Source organism: Cebidichthys violaceus, unplaced genomic scaffold (genome assembly GCF_023349555.1).
Source record: "Cebidichthys violaceus isolate CVI_PGR_0920_01 unplaced genomic scaffold, fCebVio1.0.p SCAF_5, whole genome shotgun sequence".
Taxonomy (NCBI): Eukaryota; Metazoa; Chordata; class Actinopteri; order Perciformes; family Stichaeidae; genus Cebidichthys; species Cebidichthys violaceus.
In genome coordinates, this window is record NW_027176705.1 from 9,367,322 (window position 1) to 9,389,325 (window position 22,004).

General features: G+C 40.2%; 1 protein-coding gene across 2 annotated transcripts; it reads left to right on the top strand.

Moving 5' to 3' along the window:
* Positions 1-2,348: 2,348 nt before the first annotated feature.
* On the top strand, positions 2,349-21,810 carry mindy2 (MINDY lysine 48 deubiquitinase 2). 2 transcript variants are annotated; one of them, XM_068730576.1, is made up of 9 exons: positions 2,349-3,331; positions 3,708-3,765; positions 5,977-6,041; positions 12,116-12,274; positions 12,805-12,907; positions 14,306-14,448; positions 15,362-15,535; positions 16,587-16,778; positions 17,697-21,810. In XM_068730576.1, exons 1-9 carry the CDS (start codon positions 2,426-2,428, stop codon positions 17,886-17,888), a joined length of 1,992 nt encoding a protein of 663 aa, XP_068586677.1. In that variant the 5' UTR covers positions 2,349-2,425; the 3' UTR covers positions 17,889-21,810. The 2 variants fall into 2 exon arrangements, with proteins under 2 accessions (XP_068586677.1, XP_068586678.1); XM_068730577.1 differs by having other exon boundaries at positions 17,700-21,810.
* The last annotated feature ends 194 nt before the right edge of the window (positions 21,811-22,004 follow it).

A 22,004-nucleotide genomic window follows, 5' to 3' on the forward strand; every position in this document is an offset into this window, starting at 1 on the left:
TGTTGTTTACATCCGCAAATCATGACTTCCGGGTTTACCAAGGGTTTTTGGAGGGTTTTTCATGCTTGTCATAGTAGTGAGGCTATATGGAGGAAAAGTCCTGCTTATGAGGAAATAGAAAATGAATGATCATCATAAATGGCAACTCAATTTAAAAAATGCACGTGCACTGTGGTTGTTTTTTTTCCACCAATAAGGGCAATTCTGTATGAAAGCAATAAACAAGGGGAAAGAATACAACTGATGCACAATTCAAATCTGCACGGAGACTTCCAGTAAATGATTAAATAACAAAAACAATGGCACCAAAATATTCAAATGAAAAAAGTGACATAATGACATCCTGCTGGCAACGGGGGAAATCACAAACGTGTTCAAAAACACTGAGTGTTGATTTCCTGGTTTGGTTTCCTTTGTTAGCCACAAAGTTACATTAAGTATTTTCCGCTTATTCAATTTAGTCTTTGAACAAAATACTTTTAAGGGTATCTCTGTTGTCATCATGTGCTAAGCTGAGACACCAGCTGTTGAAAAAAATGTTTCCATCTCAATAGACTCTCAGTAAAAATTCAGTCATACTACAATTATGTAGTATGTAGTACCTTTATTAACTGCAAGCCAGTCATACTACAGTATGACTGGCTTGCAGTTAATAAAGGTTATGTTTAGGTATGTGCTTTGACATTGCGGAATCTTAAGGTATAATATGTGGTTATGGTTCTCTCAAGCACTTGGTACTGTTGTACTGTCTTTCGGAGCACACAGCAGGTCAGGTGTTTTATGTCCATGCTTGTGACTGGTGCCCTGATGGCCTGCGTACAAATATTGGCCTATACTTGGAAGCAAATTCTGTATTTCAAAATTAAACTAGATTCAAATGTACTAAAATAGTTTTGAAATAATACTATTAAACTATTTTGTATTAAATCACCACATTTATTGAACGGTCAAATCAATCAATGATGGCTAACATAACAAAACAAAGGTTAATTTTCATTGAGGCATTTAAACTGAAGATACTATATCTACTACACTGCGCAGTTTGACAAAAATCAGATCTTTGTCGAGATCATACACCTTGAGAGTGGCATACCTTACCCTATTTGAAAAATAAAATAAAATAAAGCACATTTCTCATTGGCAACACTTCCTCTGAACTGTCATTGTAGTACTGGGTTAGGGGTGTGTTTGGGATGGAGGAAGGGGTTTTATGCAGTCTGATAGTAAGATCAGCCTCAGATCTATCATTGAGGCGCAATGAGGAGCCCCTTCTGCTCGGACGAGTAATTGCTGCCATCTAGCGGTTATAAGCGGTTATTGCATGTGGATAGATAGAAGACTATAAAACATGGTGGTTAAGAGATTAAAAAGGGTTAGAGATTCAGCATGCTGAATTATAATGTATAATTAGTTACAAGTATTAAAATTGAATTAATTTGAATTAAGGGTGATTGGGTGTTTGCACACCACTAAATACATTTTTAAAAATAGTTTTGTTTTCATGCGTGTTCAAACGATGAATGTGGTTCAAACTCAAAGCCAATGACTCAAAACCAATGACTCACAGCAAATTCCACATTGAAGCAATAAAGTAACAATGACTAATAATCATTTATAAATTATTGTTCTTATTGTAGGCTCTTTAAAAATACGGAGGGCTGACAACGCGAGATTTTTATCGTCTCACTCGTGCCATGTACGCGAGATGATTCAGGCCATGGCAGGTTCCGTTCAGTCTACATTCAGGAATACTCGTAAAAGTAGACACTTTTCAATGGGTTGTACATACTGCCAACTAACGTTACATCAGTATCTTTATCTTTGTTTATACATCCATGTACACACCCCGTCATTTTAATAAAAAAAATTGTATTCTGTATTTTGGGGATGTTGTGCTTTATGGTCAGAAAATAAACAATCTGAACAGTAGAACTTTTGCGTCTGTGGTAAATGCACATACATTCAGAGATTGGCAATTAAGTATACACACACTGTAAACAAAAATCGTCAATAAAATTAATGTCTAATGTAAACACGGATATCTCGAAGATACACAACGTTTTGTTTTGAGGTGAAAATATGACAAATTGGGTTTTTATAAATACTAGCTAAAATGTAGACAATAACTGTAACCTAGTCATCCCAGACATTCAAAACCCACGTGAGGGGATAACGTTAGTTAAAATAAATATCTTAGACGGACCACAGATATTAAATCAGAGTGGAAAACTGCTTATCTGAAGAATACGAGCCCACCCAAAGGCACCACCGCCTGTTTTTTCTGCCCCCCCCCCTTTTTGCTCGGCCTGAAAGCGATTCACTCTGATGACGTCACTCGCAGAGTTGTCATGGCGTCTTTGGGACTGAAGCTCCTGCTGCAATTGAGCTAAAAAAAAAAAATCTGTCGACAGTCTGTAAAATCGAAATGGAGAAAAATGCAAAGCTCCATCGAGCCACGGACGGGAGCTCTTTGTGCGCCACGATCGCGGCAGAGATGGGCGATGTTACGGCTGTCGGCGGAGGCAAAGGAGCAGCAGAGAAATGCAAGAATAGTGAGGCTCCTCTCAGCACTTTGGGGAACGTTAGTTGCAATAACAGCACCGCAAATGTCAGTGCGCCCAGCTACGTTAATGTCATGTCCAGTGCTGGGAAGTGTGGCGTCTCAGAACTGATCGAAGTCCTCCCAGTGCAGGGAGATAAGAGGAGCGACACCAAGACGAACGGGTCCGGGTCCGGGGATCAGATCAGTAACGGGATGGGGCATGACTCGGTGCTGGCTGCAGAAGATAGCGAGGGTGGTGCCTCAAAGTTAGTCAACAACAAAACCGATAGCCCGTCCACACCTCTCGCTAAGGACGGCACACATGCGCAGGCTGAGGTTCTGGCTCGTGGAGAAAGTGAGCCGACAAAACTTGCCAAACCGACTCAGCTGTGTCCGGACAAAGCAATCACAGCACACGTCAAGCCCGGGCTGCCCGGTGATCACACCTTGTCGGAGGGATTGCCGAGTGGGAGTGACCCCGATCCCAGCCTCGGTGGAGAGTCCCGAAGCATAGATTCACTCGAGTCCTTCTCCAACCTCAACTCCTGCCCCAGCTCCGACCTGAACAGTGAGGGACTGGAGGACAGAGGACTGGCCCTGGCCCTGCAGGGCGAGCACGGGGCTGATGGGACGAAGACTTCGTGCGCAAAGGATCGAGCCGCCGGCCAGTCCATATACCACATTAAGTGGATCAAGTGGAGGGAGGAGAATACGCCGATCATCACCCAAAACGAGAACGGCCCCTGTCCCTTACTGGCAATCATGAATGTCCTTCTGCTTGCATGGAAGGTAAAGGTTCTGAGAGAAGCAGAGGTTTATGATCTTGATACTACCTTCAAATTGGCATATTTTGTAAACTGTGTCAGTGGTTATTTTATTATGTGTACAAAGGAGCATTTATTGTAAGACTTGATTTAACTTTCAGATGTGCTTATGGTTAACATACACATCTAACACTACATCTATCAGTGCAGGTGCCTCTCCATCCATCATCACTCCCTGTTGGAAAAGTGATTTCTGTCAAGACATGTTAGCACTAGGTATCATTTTATTTCAACATGTTGGTGCACGTTTATGTCCTGTGGTTTAAGTTAACTTGTGTTGCAGTGCTTTGTTTTATATACTGAATTAATGAACAGTGGGTGTCCATGTCTCTCTGCTGCAGGTTAAGATGCCGCCTATGATGGAAATTATAACTGTCGAGCAACTAATGGAGTATCTTGGTGAGTGTTTTAGCTATTGAACCTATTACTCAAGAGCAAGTTGATGCCACACCGTTGATCAAATGGGGGGGAAATGCAATACTTATACTTAGATAGTGTGAATATGACCCTCTGCTGCCTTTTTCACCTGGCTTTACAATAACAATAATAACCTGTTTTGTAACTTGCAATAAAAAAAAATATATATATATACATATATATAAAGTAGCTTACTTTAAAATTAATATGTTGACCTGCTTTTAGATAGTATCGCCCATGAGTCCACACTTGTAAACACAGCAGAACATAGAGCAACTGGCACTGAGTTTCAACAACCTAGTAAACATTCTTGTGTTTCACGTCCTCTCAAATTTGAGAGGTCAGATATATATATTCCAGAGTCAACAGAGGAAGAGACCAGAACAGGGGAATCCCCCATGATTAAGTCTGCTGCTGTTGCAAAGGAAACCAGAGCTATCTCTTCTCTCTGGCTGTGTCCTGCCCTTCATAACTAAAATTACTCTACAATATCAAAGTAGAGTGTATGATTACAGCAGGGGTTCCTTAGAGGTAGAGCCAGTCTTCACTAGTGTCTCCTGTCAGGGCCTTCAGTAGCCACTGCCATAAGTACACTAAAATAATCCACATCACAACAATGTATGTGTGCACCTTTTTTCAGGATGATTCCCCCTCACTGTGATTGTTGAACTTGTTTCTATCCATGGCTCAAACAGTGCTCTCATCTCTATAAATCACAGCTAAATAATGGAGGAATTTTGCAGTTTCATCACTGTGTGTATTTTTATGTCTCCAAAAGTGCCCACTTGTTTGGTATTTGGGAGGATTGTGCTTGCGTGTAATAATTGCACACACAGTTAATATTGTTCTTGTCCCGTTTGTCATAACACGCAGACAAAAACACCAAGAGTGAGGATTGGTGATGTAGTTCAGATGTGGTGTTTAAAGTGGTTGGTGGTCTTTGCTCAGCAGTTGGCTGTGCAGCATGGCCAGTGATCCAGATGGATACAGATATTAAGGGATGACCAGGGTGAGTGAGTCAACAGTTCACTGTTGAGAGCAGTGAGGGGTTTTCCCTGTCGAGGACATGCTGTGGTAACACCACTCAGCTTGCTGCTCCTCTAGCTAGAAAACAATCTTCATCTACGGTGACCGCATGGAAATCAAGTCAGACACATTTTTCAAAACTGCAACCAGCAGTTAGTTTGTTGTTCAGTCCAACTTTGTAAAGCTAAAGTTCAGATGTTGCAGAACTCAGCTACAAATAGTATATGAGCCTGACTGGTGTATCATTTTGAGTTTAGTTTTTACAGCATAAGTTTGTTCACTAAAAAGAGATTTAAACATGTATTTACTGTCACATGGTCCCTCACAGCATGCACAGGAAGAAACCACCGTGCTTTTCTTGGTCAGTCATTATTCTAAAGCACAAATTACAAGAAAAAAAGCTTTCAATGTTTGTTTTTCCCCCTGGATTAACTACATTTATTCAATTTGCTTGCAAAATACACTTGAACGTGTTTTTTTTATTTAGCTTTTTACTTAATGTAGCTGGTGATGACAAGGGTTTGATAGCATTCATCTAAGTGATATTCAGAAAAGGTATGGGATGACAGAGCAGCATGGTACCCTCTCCAGTTCCTAATAAATTAATGAGTCTCTGTGATGCGTATTAAAATAAAAAACTTACACAAGAGTTTTTAAAAGTAAGGACTGCAATAAAAAACTTCAACAGCAATAACAAGAATATATTTGCTTGACTTTCTTTGCCATTACAACTGTGTCCAATACCGAAAAGGGAACTTAGCACTATACTGTTCAAGAGAACGGCAAACTACAACAAAAATAGACATGTGGCTTGAGGTGTTGTGGTCAGCACGTTTGTAGCGCCCATCAGGCTGCACAGAGCTGGAGTCAGACAGCTGCCAGGCTGTGCTCTCTGCTGCAGAGTCCACAGAGCTCTCAGGTGACACCGCGGTGGACAGACTGATGCTACATGTTTGGCACAGCCTTTTTTGGGGGGGAAACAGCTGGCCAGTGCCAAACCCCCCACCAATGCGGCTCATAAAAACACCTCCTACCATCTGACTCCTATCAAACGCTTAAGCTATGAAGCCATTGTTATAATCAGTCAAGGCAGTGATTGTTTTGTTCTGTCGATGCAACATAAGTCAACGTATCTGTCAACATGTCTTTCCCTCTGTCCCACTGCAGGAGACTACATTCTTGAAACCAAGCCTAAAGAGATATCGGAGGCTCAGCGGCTAAACTATGAGCAGGTAAGTCCTGCCTAATCACTGCTGAATATTATCATTGAACAGGCATGTGGTTTTGCTTCTGCGTGTGCGTTGGTAAGCTGCAGACTTTTCATAGTACTTTAGGAGCGCAGGGCTTCTGGGATGAACTCCCTCTCTGTGTTGAAACCAGAGTTGGTCAAGTTGAACATGAACTCTCACTTTGTCTCATCGACACACTCAAAATATCTCTGCTGTTCTCACCGTCATCATTGAAAAATGATTACCGCAGTATTCAAAGTGAGCACTGCTCTGACATGCATTCAGTAACTCGGCGCCTGCACTGAAACGGGTTTTTTCCATTTGCATAGAGTTAGCAGTGAAGGTCAGTGGATGTTCCATAATGTGGAAATAAGCACAGAGTTGATTACAAACCACATACAACTGCAGCTTAGCTTTTTTCTGCTGCTCTATAGGTTACATAAGATGAGTCTTGCAAGGCCCAGGGAACAACATGGGTCAGGAGTGTCAGATTATGTTGTTTCACATGGCTGTGAATGCTTAGAGACGCATGGCTGGGTTCAGCTCCCGGCTATTACCGAGGGGCGTGTGTGTGTGTGTGTGTGTGTGTGTGTGTGTGTGTGTGTGTGTGTGTGTGTGTGTGTGTGTGTGTGTGTGTGTGTGTGTGTGTGTGTGTGTGTGTGTGTGTGTGTGTGTGTGTGTGTGTGTGTGTCACCATGAGTGGCACTTGGAGATGGAGCTCCGGCTCCCCTGCTTCCTCCCATCTCCACTGCCTGCCTATGGTGTGGGAGAGGCCCTGCCTCTCCTCCTCTTGCGTGACAGAGCACCAGCACATCTGTAAATGATTTGAAGCCACACTTGTCCCTCTTTCAAAGAGGAGAAAAATAATGTGCAGTCTCCTCATAGAAGCTCACTGCAAATGCCTTTCTAAATTTAAGTTTGGCTGAAATACAACCTCTTAAATAAATCAGCGGTGGCCTCAGCATGCACTGTTAAAGCAAAGGGAGTGGTAAGAGTTTGTGTTGCATAGTTATTATGGCCGTCTAATCCTAGACACTGGCCTGAGAGCTCTTTAGCATGTGTGTGTCCTCATGTCCGTGTGCTGTGGTTGACACAGTATGTGGAGACTACAGTGGGCCGGGCTTTGGTAGCTAAGAGAGCGCAAGTCTGAAATGTGTTTATGTGCATGTCAAACAAAAGGTGTCCCCTTGTTTATATCGTGGAGAGATGTGCTTTTGTTGCTTATTAGATTCTTATAAAATACAACTGAAGCCACCCTGACTTTAAAAAGAGCAGTAGGAGTTCATAACAGAAGTTGTTCTATTTATAAATTCAGCTTAAAAAACAGCATCTGCCACAGGAGCGTATGAGGATTAAAATAGCAGTTGCACGGCTGCTCTTTAGCTATTGTTAAATATTTACTCCGAGGAGCTGTGTAAGTGAGAGTGAGAGATGGTTTTTCTCTGCTTTTGTCTCAGTGGACCCAGCTCAACAGCACTCTTACGAGGCAATTCATCCACAATGAAGGTTCAGCCATTGGAGGACATGTTAAAGAAGCCTCTTTTGTTTTCATTTGATTTCATTCACAGTAATGGGCCTTGTTCACAAATGTTTCTTGACAGCCTTTCTTCTGTTCTGAGTGAAGCAGTTAAAATCCCAACTTGGAATTCAAAAGGCATTTCTCTCAGATTTTGCGTATTTCCTTAACCCTTGCCTGTGTACTGATGAACGGATGCTGTTTGGACTCCCTGGTAATCAAATTAAAAGCTTTCTGAATAGTAATCTCTCTGTAATTGAGTAAGCAGAGATATTAAGTGAGACGACCACATGATGAGAAATTGCTGATGGTGATGTCAGAGACAAAGAATTGGTTTGGAATCATAAAAGCTCATAAGAGGAGTAAATGGAGAGACTGTGCTTTCAGTTGAACAGGTTGTGGTGTTGGACACTGATTCAATTCAAGCAGGATCGATGTTATTTTACGATCAGAGATTACGCTATACACAGGGTTATCTGTTTATAGGTACACATGCACAATCTAATGCAATCTGTTACATTAGCTCCAATGTACAAGCATGTATCTTAACGAAGCTTATAATCACTTTATGTTGAGAGCTGTTCTTTCATCCTAATGTGTGCAACTTATGTGTAGAAACTAGAGATTAGCACAATGACACATCCAGCAGAAATGTAGAGCAGCGACAGCTGCTGATGTGTGTCAGGATTCATGAAAGTATGACCCACATTGTGAGACATTACAGGCTTGTAAACTGTTCATTATTTACAGCTTCCACTGATGGGACACAGCATTATGTAATGGTTTGCTTTTGTCCTCCAGCGATTGATATGTTGCTCTTTAGGTTCATGGATATTTGTTTTTTTTAGATTTGCATGAATGCATGACAGACTCATGAAGTTTGCAATAACATACGCACTCATGAAAAATATCTGACAGTTGCGTTCCCTGAAATGGGTTGATTTTAACAACGGCACAACACTTGACCACAGTATCAGCCATACTATGTATTTCTCAACCAAAACTGTTTCTCAAATGTGTTGCTTGGCAGGAACGCTTTTAATTTAACCTTAAAATGAAGTACAATGAAAACTGCCACACATTCATTATCAACTGGGACTCTGATGTTAATAAAGAGGAAGCTTTGGAACCAAATCCCTATTCTTGGCACTGTAATGCCATATTCTGTCAACTACCAGTTAATAACATCTACTCAGGATTTTGTTTTCAGGTACATTTTGGGTGAAAGTCAGCGTATAGAGTTGAGCAGAGAGGCCTCCCCTTAAACACCTAGGTTGAAGAGTGAATGTAAGAATACAGAAAATCCTCGGCAGAGCACGGTGCTCATGTTATACTGTGGAAGTGCATCTAACACAAGCATAGATGAATGCAAGTGATGCTATGCTAATCATCTGATCTCCAAGCGCTCATCTGCTGTTGGAGCCCTCTGCCCTAAAGTGAAGAGATATGGTCCATTACACAGCCCTGCTAATCCTGGCATCACTTCTGCTCATAAGCGTCCTAATCCACACATTCAGAAGAGCCAGCTGAAGGCTTTTCACCTCAGCTCTCCATTCATGTAGAATGTAGCTGTTACCGTTCATGGGACGTACAGTATCTCTACTGTAAACGGAAAAATAGAGTCTCCACACTGTACTGTGACCTTTTGCTAATTTCTTTTTAAATTTGACGCCGTTATACTGATTATTGGACATGAAATAATTCAAATTTAAGAAATTATGAATTTAGAAGCCTTTTAAACACTTGAACATTTTTGCGTGTGACATGTCATAATTGGTGCACACACAAAAGGATTGCAATACATCTTAAAAAATTAAAATTCACATTCAAAATGGTGATGTTTTGACAGTGTCAACGTGAACTGGTCGATACTGTAGATGAACAATATTAATCAGAATATTTAAACGTCACCTATAAAATAATGTAATTGATGTGTGGTGCATGGAATTATGTTCCAGTGTTGTAGTTCACACCAGACACAACTCTTCGCACTATTGAAGTAAACACTTCTATAACTCATTTGTAAGGTTTTATTGACATTTTTGTATTGGACGGTTTGTATTGAATTATTATTCAATCCTGTTTCAAAGCTGGTCAACTGCAAATACATCTGCAGTCTGTAGACTCAGCTTATATCGTTCTGGTATCTCTAAAGTTATTGGCTTTGCTTCCAAGTCATTTTTCATGACTGTCTACCTTCTCTAGTAGTTTATTGTGAAAACGTTGCAATCAACAGGAAATCACTCACAACTACACACTCATGAAAGCGTTGTAGGGCTCAGCTGCATGACTTATCCTGATCCCAGACTTAAATGGCAGCAGAGGTTCAGAGCCAGCTGGGGAACATTGCTCTGAGACTTAATACAAGAATTAGTCTGTTTTGTTGGGTTCACAGGTGTGTGGATGCATGCATGTGACATATATGATGTGATGTGATGTGTATTTAATGTCAAAAGTGTTCAAGGTGTAGTAGTGATCACTCATAATTAAAGGATGAATGAATTGGAAACAGTCTCTTCAATCATTCAGTCACTGAAATAAAGGATTTTTTCTCTACATGTATTTATTTTAAACCTTTTCCTCTACTACAAGAGATAAAAACATAATTTCAAAGTCAATGCATAGTTATGATTTTTCCACCTCACAAAACTGATGTTTTCTTATTGGTGTGAAAAGAAAAAAAGCATCACGGAGCTCTGTTTGGGCCATATGAAGACAAATCCAATTAAAACCCATGAAAAAAGAGTGGTGGATTTATTTTATTGAAACTTGTAAACACCCTGCACAATTGGTGATGCCATTCTTCTTCATGAGGGCTTAAAAGCCTCTTCAAAAGGAAAACCTGAAGTAGGATATTTCTGTAAATTGGATAATGGGAAATCACAATTGCAATAATCAGCATCTGCCATTGTGCACTCCCCACATATAGAAAACACGGTGGTAAAGAGCTGTTGGAATTGGCTGCACAGATTGAGGAAAAAATCCATGCTGAAGTTCTTACAGACTGCTGAAGGCCAAAGATAAGTGAAGCAAGGTGAAGCAATACTTTCTCAGGGTCTGTGCAACATTAAAATAGCAAGCACACAGTATCATTTGCAGCTGTCAATCAAGAACAGCTCGTCTTACACTATGTTCTGGGTTTAATTCAGTAAATGTATCTAGATAAGACGGTAAACCTGCCCCAGGCATCTTAATGCCTTCTGCCTAGCAAGGGGAATTTTAGACTCTGGTGGCCGTCACTTTTTCAAGACTTTTGTGTTTTCCTTCTGGTATCACGGCTCAGTCTGTTCATATAGTGAGGGGCATTGCTATCATGTGAAAAAGTGATACTGAAAATGCATACCGTCGCTTCCAGTGAGTCAACCTCCGTCATCTGGACAAAAAGACACTTCTTTAGTTAAAGTTGATATTTTAGCTGAATTTATAATTGTTTTTTTTCTACTGCCCTTCTTAACTAATTATGGCCCACTCTAGAGTGAGAGCCAAGCTGTAGGATGAACTCTGTAGTGGTTTGCCCCATTGTTGAATCATCCTGTACCTTAATGTTTGACCTTGAGGAAATATTAACAAATGGGCACTGCTTTCTGTGGAACAACTTTCAGTACAATACGTTCTAAGTTAACAGACTACATCACTAAAATGGCCAAAGAAGGGGGCAACCTGGAGGGCTAAGGGTTTAGGGTTTAGGTTTGTGACCATGTAGTCACACCTGTTCGAGTCCTGCTGAGGAACTTTAGGCTATTTAAGATGTTAAATGCGTTATATTGCTGGCTTCATCTATTTAAAGAGATAGAGCAGTGGTGAGTTGAAAAAGTTGTAATAACGAAGAAGAAATCACTGATGGATTTTTAAAAAGCCTTAATGTATGACCATTGTGTAGCATTTCATCCCTCCTCTCTCCCCTCATTTCCATGTCTCTACTGTCAGCTATCAGAGATAAAGTCAAAAATCCAAGGTTGGCTTTATTGCAGGGCTAGTGAATTGCATTATATTATCACATGCGCCTGATATTTTGTCCACTCATTAAAATCATGTCTCATGACAACGAGCTCACTCAGAAATGTAATATTAAATGGTTTTCTGGCAGCGACTCCCATTTCTTCTTGTTGTTGTAAATTGATTGACAGTAAGCAGAGCAAAACCTAGTAAATGCAGTAAATTTGAAAACAGTCAACTTAGTCACATTGAAGTAATGATAAATATGACCTATTTGACGAAAACCAATTAAGGTGCGAGCGTGTGGAAGCTGTTTTCGTATTGTACAATAATAAATGACAGCTAATGGCTTCTTGATTGGTAGAAAAATCAATCCCTGATAGCTTCAGCTATGCTGACTGTGCAGACAAGCAGGAATAATGTAACAGACAAAGAGGCACATGAAAACAGCTGGACTGGACACAGCTTTTGGTTCTGTATAATGTGTTCAATACAAAAGCAAATCTGGCTTTTTTTAAGAGATTTGTTTGTGTATAGCTCAAGCTGACATTGTTTGATCCCTCTGCTGCGTTGTTGTTACACGTTCTTAACAAAAGTCTGAACCGTTGTTTTCCTTGTTTCCTAGAACATGAGTGATGCCATGGCAGTGTTGCACAAGTTGCAGACAGGTCTGGATGTGAACGTGAAGTTCACAGGGGTGCGAGTCTTCGAGTACACCCCAGAATGCATTGTGTTTGATCTGCTCGACATCCCACTCTACCACGGCTGGCTGGTTGACCCGCAGGTGAGATGGACCTCCCGGAAACAAATTAGTTTTATTGCCCTCCTCTCTATCCAGGACACGTCTCTTACAAATTCACTACGAGTAATGACATATTCTACCTGCCAACTACTGCAGTTTGAGGTCACTTTCACACTAGATTGATTAATTTTTGCCCTCCAGTTTTTGTCTGTTTTGTATGAACCCAAATGAATTGCATATATTTAACTGTAGTTTAGCTTTTGAACTACTACAAAGTCCTGGTCCTCGTCTGGTTTGTGTTCCTGTCACAAGCTAACAGCTCCAGAGTTCTCTTGGAAGCACACCACCTCGTTTACACCACCCTAAATAAAGATAGTTACGGGGTAAATGTGCCAGAGTTCAGTTGAACTGTACCGAAAAAGGAATTACTTTTACAAAGTGGTCGTAGTTTAATATGAACCCCTTGTCACCACAATGTTTCTCTCAGTTATACATTTTGTATAAATCCTGCTTGGCTTTTAGTAAAACAGCCTCACAGCTTGGTAAATATTCTTTGTTGTCTTTGTTTGCAGATGCAGGACATTCTCAAGGCAGTGGGCAACTGCAGCTACAACCAGCTGGTAGAGAAGATAATATCCTGCAAACAGTCAGACAACAGCGAGCTGGCAGGGGAAGGTGAGTGCTTTCTCTTCACTCCCTCTGCTTTGTGACCTGCCTGACTCCCCTCCTGTCTCCCTCTCATCTCTTCTCTCTGCCTCTGTGTTCTTGAAGATGGAAAAAAAAAAGAAACAAAGTCATGCATTCTGGGTAACAATGTGGTTAAAACGTATGAGGTTAACATTCTAAATAAAACAAATCTTCATTCTTTCAATTTTGACCAGCTTTGTTACATAACTAGTGACTCAAGTACAGTCCACTGTAACTTCCATGTGCAGTGTTCTATTAATTCATTGGGACATTTGTTACTTGATATGTTTACTGGATTGTCCAGTGAAAACACATTGTGCACAAAACCACAGACCAAGTTCAAATGAAACCAGGACATGTGGCCACTCATCAAATGACCTACTTCCACAGCTCACATTTGTCTTACCAGCTGTCAGTAACTTCTCCACTAAAAACAATATTTGCTCATTCAATACTGAGCTTCCTGAGTAGTTGTCAGCTGGTCTGCTGCCAAGTCAACACATCAAAGCCTTTAGTCGATGATGATATTGATATGGGAGATTCACCTCCCTCTATTGCATTTGTTTTTCTAGCCGAGGGCTTTATTTAAGTGTTTTGACGCTGATGCTACCAACCACTTTAAATGGACTGATATACTCTGAAAACTATAAACATCTTTTCATTTTTATTGCCATGCTAAAGCGTACTTAAATATTTTATAGCAAGTATTCAATAGTTATTTTCCACCAATCTGTAAAAGATTGTCTCATTGTTGGGCAGACTGTTTACTGTCTGTTTGAGTATCACTCTTAGTTTGTCGGGAGTTTGCTCTACGTTGAATGCCGCTCTGTCTGGCAGATGTCACTCACCATCTGCCTCTCAGCCTTTATTGAGTTCACTGTAGTTACTGCAACCACTTCCAGCAGCACAGAGTCAGAATGTTCAAATAGTTACGACAAACATTACAGCAGGGTTTCATGCTTTCCAAATGGTGGCCTATGAATGAGTAAGGATTGCTTGATTGTTGTGCGCATGTTTCATCCAGTGGTCTGGGGGTCTAGTGATGAAAATATGTTCATTTACTAGTAACATATACAAGTTATGCTCCTTGCCAAGCTAAATAATTGATTATCTTCAGAACTGCTTTAGTCGCTCACAGGTTAAGAGGTGAAGCTTATAATAAAAAAAAAAGCATCATAATTAACATAATATCACTCAATGTCAAGTCAATTATACATTTGTCTGTATATTCTGCAAAATACATGGCTACAATCATGATCAAAGATGCGATAAAGCATTTGAGTAGCACTCATCATGGGTCCATGTTTCCTCATTTGTTCATCAATCACAAATTCCATCTCTCCTTTTTTGTGTTCATGTATGTGTCCTCCCCTTCTCTCGCCCCAGGCATCGTGGCGGAGCAGTTTCTGAGCAGCACAGCCACTCAGCTTACGTACCACGGCTTATGTGAGCTCACATCCACCGTACAGGAGGGAGAGCTCTGTGTCTTCTTCAGGAATAACCACTTTAGCACCATGATCAAATATAAGGTAAACACAAAATAGTGTTGGCATTATTTGCGTGAGTCAGATTGAGAATCACTTGTGGAGCTTACTTCTGACCCTTCAGTCAGTGACAAGCGCCTTGAAGCTGTTTACTTTTACGAGACAATTATTAAACCTCTACCACAGGTAGATTTTGTTGTGTTTCATTGCTAATGTTTATTCCTATATCAGCAAAGCTCCCCCTGCAATCTTTAACAGACTGCCCTGTATTTTGTCTCTGAGCTAAACATCATATATTTGCTTTAATTAAATGCTTCTCTGCAGGCTATTCAGTAAGAAATAGTTCAGTCTCTTACTTATTCTTTGATGAAGAGTTGAGTTTATAGGAAAAAAAATCTAGTTTTACATTTGTAATTATTATTCACAGTAGATAAAGAAAAATAACTTGCTATCAAGTTTTTACCATCTATTTCTTCTCTGCATTTCTCTTCCTGTTCCACATAAGAATTGTCCTGCAGTGTTCATCGCACAGACTGGCTATAACATATTCTTCAAACTGATGAAAGCTACATATTTATGTGTAACAGATTTAGACCAATGATGAAGACCCTTTAGGAGGTATGCCTCCCATCTGTGACAGCGCCTGCCCACAGCTGGCATATCACTGCCATATCACTGCAGCTTGGACAGACCTTCCCTGTTATCTGCAGGAGGGGAAGTTGAGCCTGCTTACTCTCATTTTGAATAATACTCAAAGTTGTGTGGATCACCTAAAACCCTCAGACAAAGCATCAAGTATATACAGATTGTGTGTGTGTGTGTGTGTGTGTGTGTGTGTGTGTGTGTGTGTGTGTGTGTGTGTGTGTGTGTGTGTGTGTGTGTACTAACGGTAGAAACCATACAGTCCTGTATGTCTGCATACAGTGTGACACTGATAAGATGTGTGCTTGTTTCCTAGGGCCAGCTGTACCACCTGGTTACAGACCAAGGTTTCCTGACAGAGGAGAAGGTCGTCTGGGAAAGTCTGCACAATGTCGACGGAGACGGCAACTTCTGTGATTCGGAGTTCCGGTTGCGGCCTCCTTCCGATCCAGAGACTGTGTACCGCGGCCAGCAGGATCAGATAGACCAGGTCTGAGCACTGATGCAGGCAAGACTAGCAGAAGCAGCAATTATCCACTCCAAAACCATGATTGCGCTTTTTACACCATCAGTGTATCACAAAGGCCAAGACAGAATACCAGATCAGTAAGGCCATACTGGTCTTTACTGTGCTACTTTACCGAAATTGGAGAAACACTGAAGGAAAGGAGAGACTAAAAGAAACCAGATACAAATTAACAAAAACACCTGTGCTTCAGCCCAGGTTAAAAAAAGAGAGAAAATAAAGGAAGTTGCTCAATAATAGATGTGTTATAGCTCCCCATACCAGCTTTTTAAACACACATACACACATATGACAGCCTGAAAAGCACATGTCAGGGTTGCATACCGCCCACCTCCGTTCTCATCCATGCTTTGCTGTACCACACAGTCTGCTTTAGGTTTATGTCTCCCGGCTGGTTTCACAATTGTCTGCTCATTGGTCGGCCAGAATGGTCCAAACGCAGAGCTTGCTGATAAATTGTCTGCCTCTGCTCCCACACACACAGACTAGACAAGAGCACAGGGGCCATTACTTTTTATTCTCCTTGCTTACTCAGGCCCAGCACCTCCTTATCTCCAAGATGGGGTTGGTGGGAAAAATCCATTCAGGCAATGTTCTGCACTCATAATCAATTCCGTTAGATTGGAGAAAACTTGTAATGACCCCAGTTTGGAAATTGTGTCTTTTGTCAGTGACAAAGTACATGACATATTAGAAGATACTGAGTATAATACAATAGATAGCAACAGCATAAAGGAGATTTTGTAAATTGCACCGCAACTAATTACTACAAAGAGAATAATGAAGATAGTACAGCAAATGAAAATGAATGAAGGCCGACACAAATGGCCCAGTTGATAAATAATGTGACTGAAGTTGTGGATTGCAACAATGCTTGCGTGTGGATTGGTCTGTTTGCTGTATAGGTTGAGGTAGTTCAGCTGTTGCATAATCAGAGCACAGTATATCACGGTGACAGCTTTGCTCATAAATCATCAAGCCTCTCTCTCTCTTTGTGCATGTTCATGTGTGTCAGGACTATCTGATGGCGCTGTCACTGCAGCAGGAGCAGCAAAGCCAGGACCTACAGTGGGAGCAGCTTCCCGAGGGCATCAGTGACCTAGAGCTGGCAAAAAAACTTCAGGAGGAGGAGGACCGACGAGCCTCCCAGTACTACCAGGAGCAAGAGCAGGAGGCGGCGGCGGCAGCAGCAGCAGCAGCAGCACAGGTGGGGAGGGAGGGGTTGAGGGAGATAAAAGCAAGTGAGAGAGGGAGGAGAAGTAGGACTTTGAACAAATGTGGGGCATTTAATGTAGCATTGAGGGAAGATGTTGCCTTTTGGAGACAGGTGGATGCTTAAGAAAGTTTGAGCTATGCAGGAGAATTTTGAAGATGAAAAGGGATAGTGGTATTCTTCTTCCTTGTAAAGTTGCCTCCTTTCACTGTGAGGTCAAGACACAGGCATTGTCCCTGGAGCTGCTGAGGCACTCCTTGATGCAGATATGTGAGATATGCAGTACATCGATTAAATGATGACTATACACGGCATAATTAGAACCAATGTGACATTGCAATTTTTTAAGAAGCTTCTCTAAAAGATCTCTTTCTACGACCAGTCCTGTTTTTTAAGAATCTTTTTATCAATTTTTCTACCAAATATGCGTGCCTTTTTCCATCAAATGTTTCAAAATCTGAATGTGTTAACAAAAAACTAAAATCCTTCCCTTACGTTTATTCCTACTTTCTTCTTACCTCTCCTAATATATACCTAAATAATATCATTGACTTCCAAAATCTAAAAAAATAAAAGTGAAAACTAAATAAGTAACCCCATATCAGGGTTATAATATATATTAAGGTTTGGTATTGGATTTATATTCAAACATAACCTAATACCTTATTTATGAGGAAATTCCCAACATCACTGTCTTAAATAAATAATGAATATATGAATGGCTTCATAAACACTTCTCAAGGTAATTGTAATTTGTTTCCAATGGCATACAACCTGCCATATTTTTCAACCAAACATTTAATATTTGCCTTATCACCATGTTCCAGTTCAGAGCAATAAGTAGCCTTGCCTGTGATATACACATATCTATGAACTTAAAGCCTTTTTGCCCCCACTGTCCTGTTTGTGCAGCAGGGCCAGCAGGAGCCAGCCGAGGGAGACGAAGCGGACAGAGGAGGTGCAGGAGCAGGCGGAGCAGCAGCCGGCGCTGGGACAGCAGCAGCAGCAGCTGGAGCCACACCCAGCCCGGGAAAACAGTCCTCAAGCGGGGAGCGCAAAGCCAAGAAAGAATCGAAGGATAAAGACAAATGTGTTATTTTGTAACATACAGTGTGTCTCTGTGAGTGTGTGTGTTTTGTGCATTTGCTTATCTGTGAGGAAGCGGACAGCATTTGTTTCTCCATGGACTGGACACACAACGCCCAGCCCCCACTTGACGACAAACAAGGTAAGGAGACGTTTTGAGGAGAGATGCAAAAAGACTAACAGAGGATTTGCTGTTCCCAAACCACTGGTGCCTGCTATCCTCTTTCCTCAGTGGAACCTGGACATCAGAGGAAGGGACACTACCATGACAACTGCAGCTTATCTTTCATAGTGTCGGCCAAACTTTGTTACAAGTTGCACAGTGCACTATATTTGGGATGTGGGGTTTATTTGGGGTGGTATATTTTATAGCAAAAGACATAATCTGAAGAAACAAAATGTCACCCTCTCACCATGTTCTTTTCCAAAACAAATCATTCATTTGTCATTACTGAAGCTCATAAGCTTTTTGGTACGTATCAATATTTACAAAACGTATATAGACAGACCCATGTTTTTTTTTTTGTTGATGCCAAGATTCACATTTTATTTATGTAATCTGTATAAGAGGTAGCTTTTTGGTGAGGTTGTATTTCTTTCTGTCAACTGAGATGGATTTGCTCATAATATTGCGTGTAGGAAATCAGTTTAACACTATTGGTGTCCCTTCCAAAACACTATGTACCTAAGGGTTAATTAATGCCAGATAGCTGCCAGATACTGTAGCTATGGAACAATACTCATCACAGCTTGCCCTGTTCAGATTTGCCTTACTAGAGTATGGTGGTGTTGTATTCTGCTCTGTTTGAATGTGAATGTGTGTGTGTTTTCATGTGTGTGGTATGTACTGTACACGTGTGGTATAAATTGGTGTGTTGTATACATGTCGCATTTACTGAGCATTTGGAAATAGTCTAATCTTTTGTGCTGTATTAATTCAGCTACACATTTGTCTAGTCTTTTATGTTGAGGTTCTACTTCACAAATGCTGCGTTTGGGACAGTCAAACTGAGAATAACATTGCAGGATTTTTCTCTGAATCTGAAGTTGTTTCTGTGTGAGACACAACTATCTTTAAGCAGATTAGATTTGTAGTAGATCACACCCGGTTTAAAGTGTATGGTAGTTCTGAAAGGCACTTTCTTTCTCAGTCTCTTCTTGCAGCTTTCTGAAAAGCTGTAGTGTGTGTATGTGCGTGCGTGTGTGCGTGCACTATCATGATCTCCTCCGTTTGGTTCTGGATGTAGAAGTCCCACTGCAGTCAGGTTTTGAAAAGAAATACTGCAGAATTCAGTAATTTGCATGTATTATTCCTCAAAACTATGAAAGTTCAATTCATATTTGTGAAAATGAGCTGTTATTTCCCACAAACCTGAATCCAAACCCCCAAATCTGTGTCACCGAGATCTACAAAATGTGTTTCAACTCCAGCTACGATGTTGGTAACCTGACTCATTTCATGCTGTAGCTGTGTTGAGTAGATATTTTCTCCCTCGTTCTCCACAATTATCCCCGAGTTAAGTCTCTAGCCTCTCTTTGAGTCGAAATTCACAAATGTCAAATTCAGAGAGGGCAAGATTCATCTGTTATTTGTTGGAAATTAGGCCTAATAATGAAAGTTCACTGGACCATAGGATATATATTCTGAATTCTGTGGTATCACCTTCTAACTTGTGTACATTTCACTGCAGCGTGCAAACACATGATGTATATATTTACCTGATGCATTCTTATAATGGATTTAGCTAGTGGTTTGTGCCATTATTGTACCATGGGACTGCCTCCAGAGAAACTTTTCTATCTATACATTCCAAGTGGATGCCTTGACTCAAGCCTTCTGTTACAGACTGAGGGAGACAGTTGTCATAGGAGGTCTTTGCAGTGCTTGTAAAGCGGTCTCCATTATATTGTTCAGTGAGAACAAACTGGACAGGACGATAACATGGAGGCAGCAGGCTACCTACTGTGTGGGAACCCTTTCTTATGGGCTTCATGTGATGGCTGGAGTTTGAGCTCCATGTTTGTTTGGCCCTAACAACTCTATGTTTTGTATATATATAACGCCTTACAACATTTCAACATATTTTATAGGACAAAAGGAAACAGGCGTGTTACCAGAATGAGACAATCCACGCATTTTTCACATGACCATCAGAAATACGCTCAGGCCTTTTGCGAAGGGACACATCCTCCAGTGTCTTTTATGTATTGACACAGTTCCTTGGCCTGTAGTCACTTTGTCAGTCGCAACTTTCAGTATGTGCTTATGTATAAACACAACTATTTTGACACTTTGAAGGACACTATATTATTTAAGACCCTCATTGTTGAACTTCACACTATAAAAAAATATGAATTAAGCTGCTCCTCTTGTGTTAACCTGGACTACCTGATAGAAAAAATAAAAACCTTGGACAGGGTTAAGAAACATTGTTAATTATGTAGACTTTTCATTGACTCCTTAGCCGTTTTTTTCCCCATGCAGCTTAAGTAAATAACACATGTACTCATAAGGTGAACGCATAAAGGCAGAGGGGAAGCTTTCGGCAACATTGTGCTATTTATTTTGTCTGTCTTTGAGTTTCACCTCATTTATATCTTGGCCCGTTAAGTGAACATGCTGATTAAACATTCCAGTGGAAGTTTAAGAAATGTAACTTCACTTCGGGCAGTTTGAAGAAGAACATTTTAAGTTGGTTGGCTTTTGTATGAGTGTGTTGGTATGAGTGAAGAGTGCCACCCCTCATATTTCAGATTGACTACTGCATTAGCTTGCTATCCCTAGCCATTACTATCAGAATTTGATATTTTGTTGTAATGTGTTAGTTTCACCCTCGTTTCTAAGACGAATTGATCAGAAGGATATTGTGTGTTCAGTGTCTCAAAGTGGTTTTTATTGTATGCCTTGTAAAAGTGATGGTAGGGTAAATGCTGTAAAAGTAGTGTTTTGACAAGGTGGTCGTTGAACAAATAGCCGTTGTAATTGGTTTTGCACTGTTACATTGATATGCACTAACAGAAGAGAAACATACCTCATTTTATACAGAACATAAATTGTGCAGGAGTGCTATTGTCCTTTGGGTACCTTTTCAAAACTGAAAAATGGCCAAAAGAATTATCTCAACATGGTAGCGGTATCTTAAACCAGCTGAATAATATTCATTTGTAAAAGTTTAAAAGGGCTGTTAAATTTGTATGGCTTAAAATGAAAGTACTTTTGTTAAAATATAGTACCACTTCAATAGAACTTGCTGCAATTTGATATATTCAGGTTAGTGGTACTCCTCTACCAGACAAAAGGCTACCAGTACAAAGGCCTGAGTACCAGCACACAGCTCATAGATGACAAGGAAGATGTGAATTACAACAAAACATAGATGGATGTCATTTGAGTGGAACAGAAGCAGTTTTTCTACAAAGGTTAGAAAATGTGTAGCCAACACTGGTACTCTACTCAATCAGCAAAAAATGTTGTGTGTGCACCCTCAATTCAGGTAGTTATTGTTCCAGTCCAGAGTCCATTTAACTACACAACTTTCCACAAATACTTTTAAACTTTGACAAACAAAAAAGGGGAAAGGCTGCTTGCTAAGGCTAGAGAGTGTCATCTATGTGGCAGAGGGAAATGTTCATTCAGACACAGTGCTGAACAATGCAAAGGGAGATCTTTTCTTTAATGCAATGTCAAACTCCCAGTTTGTACTTGGTGGTGCATGTAAAGTGTGAACTAAAATGTTAGGCAGCGTAAAATTAACTACCCCGAGAACATCATTTCCACTGTATGGCCCGTTATGTTTATATTTCACATAAAACATACAAGCAAAAGGAAGGCGTTTGTGAATAAGGGAGGTTACTTATTTGTGTTGATTTCAATGTTCATCTATTTACATAAATGACCAAATAATGTATGTAGCCTTTCACATCAGTCACATAATGTATATGGTGATATATATATATATATATATATATATATATATATATATATATATATATATATATATATATATATATATATATATATATATATATATATATATATATATATATATATATATATATATATATATATATATATATATATATATATATATATATATATATATATATATATATATATAACAAAATGCCTTATAG